Source organism: Python bivittatus, unplaced genomic scaffold (genome assembly GCF_059951505.1).
Source record: "Python bivittatus isolate LINGU-HERP-01145 unplaced genomic scaffold, Pbiv_v1 ctg000980_np1212, whole genome shotgun sequence".
In the NCBI taxonomy this organism is placed as follows: Eukaryota; Metazoa; Chordata; class Lepidosauria; order Squamata; family Pythonidae; genus Python; species Python bivittatus.
Window position 1 is genome coordinate 9206632 of NW_028277125.1, and position 8398 is coordinate 9215029.

The 8398-nt window shown below is 52.3% G+C and overlaps 1 protein-coding gene across 1 annotated transcript; it reads right to left on the reverse strand.

Moving 5' to 3' along the window:
- Nucleotides 1-1115: 1115 nt before the first annotated feature.
- Nucleotides 1116-4071, reverse strand: SOX2 (SRY-box transcription factor 2). The gene has a single exon (XM_007444645.2). It carries the CDS (start codon nucleotides 3458-3460, stop codon nucleotides 2480-2482), a length of 981 nt encoding a protein of 326 aa, XP_007444707.2. The 5' UTR covers nucleotides 3461-4071; the 3' UTR covers nucleotides 1116-2479.
- Nucleotides 4072-8398: the final 4327 nt, after the last annotated feature.

The following is an 8398-nucleotide window of genomic DNA, read 5'->3' on the forward strand; positions in this document are numbered from 1 at the left end:
AGGGAGAAAGCAGAGGGCCGCTTCCTCGAAGAGTCGGCGCTGCCTTTATAAACAGAAACCTCGGAAAGTGCAGCAAAAAGTTCACCGGGATCTACCTCTGCCAGCCCTACGCTTTCTTCTTAACTGTGCTTTTTGGAGGGGGCGGGGGAGGGGTTCGCCGCCGCTTTTCCTGCGACAGGCTCGCGGGCGAATTACGAACGAGAAGCCGAAAGGGAACTTTTGAGAAAGCCTCGAGCGTTTCGATTGACCTCGAAACGAGGATTTATATTTACGCCTCCCCCCGCCCCCGGCGTCCCAAGACACACGTTCCTGTCCTGCACTGAGAAAAAGGAAGAGAAGCAAGCTCGGGGGCCCGGTCGCCCCAGACCGTCCGCAGCGGCACAGCTGGCCCTTCTGCAGTGTCAAAACACAACTACCCCGGAACCGTGACGTTGCTGCCCCCGCCCCAACGCCAGGACCCGCTCTCCAGCAGGCACAGCCCGCAGCGCCGAGCCCCTTCGCTCTTCCACATCCTGCTTCCGGAAGGCGACCGGGCAGTTATGAAAGAGGCGAAGGAAACCACGCACCTCGCCTAGTTTTGTTTTTTAACTTCCCTTCTTTCTGCTCTATGCCAGCAGTCCCGTCTCAGCTTAACATTTGGGGCCCTTCGCAACAAGTGGCCACTTCTTCCCGCCGCAAAAATCGCCAAACCTCCTTTCCACACCGAAAGAATTATCACCACCACCACCACCGTCATCATCATCACCATCATTATCAACAACACAACCTTTTATTGTAACCTTCTCCATCTACTACAAAGCCAGACCAGGAAAACTAGTAGCTAGATGCATTTACCTTTGGTGAAGGAGTTCTAGTTTTATACGCTTATCATGTTCCAGGCCACATCAATTCCAGATGCTGTTTTTCTTTTCTTTTCATTAAAAAAAAATAACTAGCATTAAAATTACTCTTGAAAAACAGAAAGTGGAAAATTCCCTCATTTTGCAGCTTTTTATGCTATGAAATAATTTAATCCCACACCATACATATTGCTAAAACCTTGAACAGGTTGGATTCGTGTTTTGTTTTAAAAAAACAAGCAAGCAAGCAAGCAAATAAATAAACTGCATCCTACTTGTAAAAATAAATCAAAGACTCAAATGTAATTTCAGTGTCCATATTTCAAAAATTTATTTATCTCAAACTGTGTATAATGATGTAAAAACTGAGGTTGAATATGAACCTGTTTAAAAGGATGGTATTAGTTCAAATATATATGGGTATATATACATACTCTTGTGTGTGCTCATACATACACACATATGTATATATATATATATATGAAGGACTGTTGTCAGACTGATTTCAGATAATACACAGCCGAGTTTTAAAGTACAACTACTGGAAATGAGAAGGGGGGAAAAATAAAAGAACTTAAAATGTCATCACAATAAATTTACAGAAATATTACAAACCATAAGAAAATATTTCAAACACAGTTTTAGGTTGCTCTTTTGTTGTCCTTTTAGCCAAACAGGATAAAGTTTGGAAACAAAAAGGGCTTTTTTAAATTAACAAACGTATGTGGACCTGCAAGACAATGTTTGTTTGTTTTAACAATGTGTAAAAAAAAATTTAGTACACCCTAAACTGTTGCCCTTTGATTAAAACAAAAAACAAAAACAAAACAGTTCAGTGGTATGCAAGTACTTATTCTATTTATTTTTTGCCTTTTGTACAATTTGCTAAAACAATTAAAATGCCCAGATCTTTGTTTTAAAGTAAAATTCACCTCCTTATTTTTCTGTGTTGCTACTATAAATTCATCTGCAATCACTACAGCGTCATAAGCAGACTTTGTTGTATTTTAAAAATAATTGGCAAATGCTCAGGGTTTTTCCCCACTCTGTCTTCTTTTAATATAAACAATGGACTTTTCGATTGCCATGTTTGTTTTGATAAATACTATACAAAAGTTGCTTGCAAATATTAAAACATTTCCCACCCCCATTCCCTGGTCTTTCCCTCCTCTTTCCTACGTCTCTTTCTGGAGCCTAGTTCTAAAGAATATTGATAAAAACTTTTTTTTGTTTAAAAAAAAACTTTTTGCAAAGTACCATTTTCACTGGAACTTGAGCGGGGGAGAGAAATGTTTGTTGGGTTAAAACAAGTCGAGTGGATTTGATCCCTCTCAAAGAGGAGAGGAGGGGAAAATTGTACAAGTTCCTGGTTGGGTGGTGGTGGTGGTGGTGGTGGTGGTGGTTGTTGTTATTATTATTAATATTTTGCTTTTCCTTTCTGATTTTGTATGTGATCTGCTTTTCCCTACCCAGTTATTCTCTGTACAAAAATAGTGCCCGCCCGCCCCCCCCAGAAAAAGAGGAGAGGAAGAGGGGGGAAGGCAGAAAAGTCCAGCATTGCTAAGAAAAGTTTGTCGCTTGGTTTGGGTTTCTCCGCGCTCCTTCCTGCCGAGCCCCCCTCCCGCGCCGCCCCCTGGGTCTTACATGTGGGACAGAGGCAGCGTGCCGTTTATCGCCGCTCCTGGCACAGGTGCGTTCTGGTAATGCTGCGACATGTGCAGTCTGCTGGGGGCGGCCGGCTCCGCCACGTCGGCCCCGGGCAGGTACATGCTGATCATGTCCCGGAGATCTCCGCCCTGGCAGGGAGCCCTGGAGTGGGAGGAGGACGTGACCACGGGCGGGCTGGAGCTCGACTCCGTCTTGACCCCCGAGCCCATGGAGCTCAGCCCCATGCCCGGGGTCGCCTGCTGCGAGTAGGACATGCTGCTGTAGGTGGGCGAGCCGTTCATGTACGTCTGCGAGCCGGTCATGGAGTTGTACTGCAGGGCGCTCACGTCGTAGCGGTGCATGGGCGGCATCTGGGCGGCGGCGGCGGCGGCGGCGGCCGCGTTGTGCGCGTTCAGGCCCGGGTGCTGCGGGTAGCCGAGCTGCTCCTGCATCATCCCGTAGCCGCCGTTGGTCCACCCGTTCATGTGCGCGTAGCTGTCCATCCGCTGGTTGACGCCGGCCGCGCCCAGCGGGGCTCCCACGCCGACCCCCGCGGCCATGGAGTTGGAGCCCGGGGCCAGCAGCCCGCCCGGCAGCGTGTACTTATCCTTCTTCATCAGAGTCTTGGTTTTCCTGCGGGGCCTGTATTTGTAATCCGGGTGCTCCTTCATGTGCAAGGCGCGCAGCCGCTTGGCCTCGTCGATGAAGGGCCTCTTCTCCGCCTCGGATAAAAGTTTCCACTCGGCCCCGAGGCGCTTACTGATCTCCGAGTTGTGCATCTTTGGGTTCTCCTGGGCCATCTTCCGCCGCTGGCCACGGGACCAGACCATGAAGGCGTTCATGGGTCTCTTGACCCGGTCGGGGCTGTTCTTCTGGCTGTTGGCCCCCCCGGCATTGCTGTTCCCCCCCGTGCCTCCCCCCGGAGTCGCCTGGGGGGCGGGAGGCTTGAGTTCGCTTTCCATCATGTTGTACATTCAAGCGGCTTCGCCTGCGGCGGGGGCGCAGCGGCAAGGCTTCGCGAGGAACCCGGGCGGGCGCTTACGGGCAGCCGGCGCGCATACGGGGCCCGCGAGGGCGAAGGAGTCCGACGGCCGCCGCCCCCCCGCCCGGAGCCCGAGCGGCGGCAGCAGCGACAGCAGAAGGAGTCCGCCCGCCTGCCCGCCGGCCGGCCGGCCAGCCAGCCGCGCGAAGCCGCCAAGGAAGCGAGGGCGCCAGCCGGGAGGAAGAGCGTCCCGCGCCGGCCGGGCTTCTCCGCGAGGGGAGCGCTCCCCCCAGGACAAACTCCGCCGGGGGACCGGCGCCGGGGTCGCCTTCACCTGGCCGGCGGCGGCGGCGGCGGCGGCAGCAGCAGCAGCAGGAAGAGCGGCGACGGCAGCCCTCGGACGGTTATTCGCGGCGCTTCATAACAAAGGAGGCTGGGTCGGAGCGTCTGCAGGGAGAAACTTCTTCCAGAACCGGCCGGCGTCTCCCCTCCTTCGGCCGCCTCTACTTTCCGCCTTCCCCCCTCGCCGGAGCGCGGAGTCTTAAGGAGCCGGCAAAAGTCCCTGTCCCCCTTCCCTGTTTTGCTGGGCTTTGTTGTGCTGCCCCCCGCCCCCCGCCGAACCCTCTCCCTCTCCCTCGCGCCCGGTCTTTCGCGCGCGCTCGCTCTCTCTCTCTCTCTCTGCCTTGACAACTCCGGATACTTTTTTGAACAAGTTAATAGACAACCCATCCATGTGATGGGGGGCTTGTCAGGGAATAAATGCGTCCGCCCCGGCCAATCAGCGCGCGCCGGCTCCTCCACTGAGGACAAGTCTCCCCGGCGAGTTTTGCATGAAAGGGGGCGGGGCTTCCCGCGCGCGCCAGCCGGGACGGCTCGGCTTGGGGAAGCGGGCAGGCGGGAGGCGGGCCTTGGAGGCAAGCGCTCCCCGCGGGCCCCTCGGAGCGCCTCTTACGAGCAACAGGTCACACACGCCTCGCGGAGGAAGTGTGTAAACAGCATTGTTGCTACATTAAAAGCAAAACAACGCGCCCCCTCCATGGAAGTCCTGCTCCGCTGCAACTTGCGGGTGCCTTGGAGAAAAAAAAAAGGGGGGGGGGAGAAAGGTTGCAACTTTTTTTTAAAGTATGATCTCTTTCCCCTGGTTTCAGAGGAGGGGGGAGTGTCGCCCCCCTGCTAAGGACAGCAGCTTAGGATCTGGCGTTCCGAAAACAGGCCAGGGATCTGCCAGCTTCAACCCCTTTGTCAAGGCCTCCTGAGACCCCACGACCAGCCCAAGATCCGGGAGTAGCCTCGAGGTTCTGCCAGGAGCTGATCCCCGGCAGCCTCCCCAGTACAAGTGCCCTGCAGATGCGCGGCACTCTTAGGCCCATCTTTTCACCCTAACCCCAGGGCAAAGTGGGGAGATGTGGTCTAAGGAATCAGGCGGGCCTCGGGCTGGAAAAGGCTGGGTTGCTGTCCTGGAGGCTACCACGCAAAGACGACCTGCCCCTGTCCCTGTCCCTCTCTCAGCCGCGCTGATCTCCCCTTCGGATGGTGCTGCACCCACATCTCCCTGGACGTGAGGCTGGGCGCGCTCGGCGCCCTCTCTTTCCCCGAGAGCAGGGCACGGCGCCCAGCCCCAGGCCTCTTCGCCCTCTCTTCGCTCGCTGTCCAGCGGCGGTGATTTCCCAGGGGCTCAGCGGGACCGGCTCCTTCCCGAACCTGTTCGAAGAGAGTCCCGTCCAGCCGCGACCCCGCATGTCCAGGAGGAGAGTCAACCCCCCCATCCCTGTCCATCTGGAGCTCTTGGCTGGACGGGCACCTGCCTGCCTTGGGAACCACGGGACTTACTTCGAAGTAACGGCTGCCATAAGCGCGGGATAGTTTCTCTCGTCCCTCTCCCGACCGACGCCAAGTCCCCGCCAGGCCCCCTTCTGCTCCTTCCCCCAATTCCACGGCTGGAAGCCACGCCAAGCTGCGCGCTGCCTCCCCTCCCGAACATCTGATCTTCTCCACGAGACGTTGCAACGGGAAAGAAACAAACAAATGCAGTTTCGCTCCCCCAACCGGGGGGCTCTTTCCTTCCTCCCCCCTTCCTCCTTTTCTTCCACAAACAGAAAGGGAGAGATTCAATAAAACACACTCACACTGACACACAGACTCCTGGAACTGGAAGCATAAAGACTCTCCCTCCTCCATCACCCCCCCCCGCGGGCCTTTTAACATTTTTTCCCTGCAATTTCAAAGTGCAGCATTATTCCCTTTCAACGTCCCCCCCCCACCCCCACCCCGCAAGGCTTGGGAAGCAGGTGCGCAGGTACAATAAGAACAGGCAGAGAAAGGCGAGGGAGAAGTGGAACGCCGCCGAGATTTGGGGAGGCAATTCGGAGATGCTCCGGGGAAACGAGGACGCGCGAGCGGGAACGCGCATCCTGTTCCCGGCTGAGTCTCTTCTTTGCAACGAGAGATGTATGGGGGGGCGGGAAGGGTTCAAGAGGTGAGAGCCCGGGACAGCACAACCGTTACAAATAGGTAGTTTTGTTATTCTTGCTGTCAGTACAAGCTGCTAAACAAAGTTTATTCCACGGCTCTTGTGCTGAGATCTTTGTGGTTAAAACGCACTTAAATACAAAGAAGGGAAAGAAGGAAGGGGGTGGGGGTGGAAAGAGCGACAAAAAGAGAAATATTCTGCCATATTTGCTATATAAAGTGCTTAAACATGCAGGATTCCCGTCTTGGTTCTCTATTCAGCCCTCAAAAAGGCAAAACATAGCTGGATTTATTTGCCGGCACATTTTATTCTGAAATCAGGAAAAAGAAAGGTTTTTTTTTTCCCCCTTTGCCCCGAGTACTCCCCCCTCCTCCCGCTAAATTGTTTTCTTGCCTTTTTTTTTTTTTTAGCGTGCATCTCCATGGGAAGGAATTTTCCCCCCCACCACGTTAAAGTAGCTGATAGCACCTGCTAAAGCTTACACAATTCCATAGTTTTCATGCATCTTTTTTTTAGCTCTGCGAACTTTGTTTCAAGCTTCAAACACACGGGAGGTAAAATATGAATAGAAAATGGGTTTGGGATTTCCCTTTATTTTTCTTTCATTTTGGGAGCATGGCGACGCCCCTCAGATCTCCGAAAGTATTGCGGACGTTTAAGAATTCCCAATCGGGTCGCACTTAACGCACACACACACAGGGCATATCCACAACCGGAAAAGTTGTTTTGAAACACACAAAACGCCTGGAAGGGCGCCCTGAACTTTCCCATCGGGGGTTTACGCACAGGCTTGGTGCGCCCCCTACTGGTCTCTCTACATTTCCCCCTCTAAAAACAAAACGAAAGACTTTTAAAGAAAGCCCCAAGGGGGTGGGGGTGGGGGTGGGGGGGAAGAGAAACCAGACTATGGGGAAGCTCCTGCAGTTAATACTGAATATTATCGCTGTTATTAAGTTGGCGTGCTTTGCTGGCCTCATTAACATGTTTTGTTCGTTGTTTGTTTCCTCTTCGTTCGAACATGGCTTGTTCGTTGTTTGTTTCCTCTTCTGCTGAGAATGATCGATTCGGAAGAGAAACGAGGGGTCTACGAGCCTCAGACGTGATTTTCTCTAATCTATCTCCCTTGTTGTTTACCCTCCAGCCCTAACACTCGAAAAAGTCCTTTAAACAAACAAACAAAACTGAAACAAAACACGGGCAATTAAGTGCGAAGGAAAATAATGGGTGTGGAGGTAGTGATTTGCTCCGGGGTAAAACAGTGATAACTGATGGATGTTTAAAATTTAAAACTAAGGAGTTACATGGAAAGAAAGGAACCCCCCCCCCTGCCTTAACGCTATAAGTAGATGCTTTTTATTGGCCCTGAACTCTATAATAAGAGGTTAAAGTAGTTGGTTCGTCTCTCGCCTAATTGCATAAGCCGTGTCTGCGTTACCAGGCTCGTATAGCGCTTTATTTTAATGAGCTGCGCTTTCTGCGTGGATGCAGTTCAACGTCCCCACCGTAGATACAGAACAAATGGGCTGTACAAGATAAAAATACCTTATAAATAAGATAAACTCGATCGAGGCTTTCCTGAGCCCTCTGCTCCTTTCCAGCGCGCCTCTGCCACACCTGTAAGGTCTAGGTTTCTCTTAAACCGTATTTATGCCCACGTAGGTCGGAAAAGACGGTGTCAATCACGGTATCAAAGACGGTTCAGACGAGCGGCGTCCCGCTTCTCCTCTCCTACACGCTCAGATCTCGGCCTGACAGAAAAGGCCTGAGAGCGGGGTTTGAATCCGATGGATTTCAAAACCGCTTGGTCTGAAATGTATGGAAATGAAGAAGGGCGGCTGGACGTGTCGGTGTTTGGGCCGCGTCTTTATTTTCTTTCTCGTACTTAGAAAAGTCCTGATGCGGTTGGATGTCGGGTGTGCGCTGGCCATTTTCAAAACGCCCAGCAGCACACCAAATGCACGACAAGCTTTCTCACAGCCTGTAAAATTATTCGAGTGGGTATTTGAAGAAGAACGGGGGATAACATTTTAAAAATATGAGCTCGTTTCAGCTCAGGCTTTCAGACCAAACTTCTCAGTGCTGTCTTGTCTTACGGGAGAAGGAAAGATCGTAGCCAATTTTTTCCCCCTTCCCCTTTTTCTTTCTTTGGTGGAAACTGAAGTTTAACTCGCACCAATTAGGCGAGAACTAGCCAAGCAACTTACTATTATCATGCTCGTTAAAAACCCTTCTTTTCTACATCTGCATTTGAGTGTGTTCTCCTGGCCTGTTAATCTTCTTATGGAAATGAAGCCGAAACGGCAGGGAACCAGCAGGCACTTAGAGAATGTCCTTCTTAGGGTGGAATTTCTCAGCATTGTTAATTAGCAGCGTTTGACGACCACCAGTACTGGGGTGGGGTGGGGTGGGGTGGGGTGGGGGGTGAGTCTGTTTAACCACTCACAAACCCTTTGTCGAGGA

Bases quoted from the DNA above. Each gene is read 5' to 3' on its own strand.
- SOX2 (XM_007444645.2), bottom strand. From the start codon at position 3,460: ATGTACAACATGATGGAAAGCGAACTCAAGCCTCCCGCCCCCCAGGCG.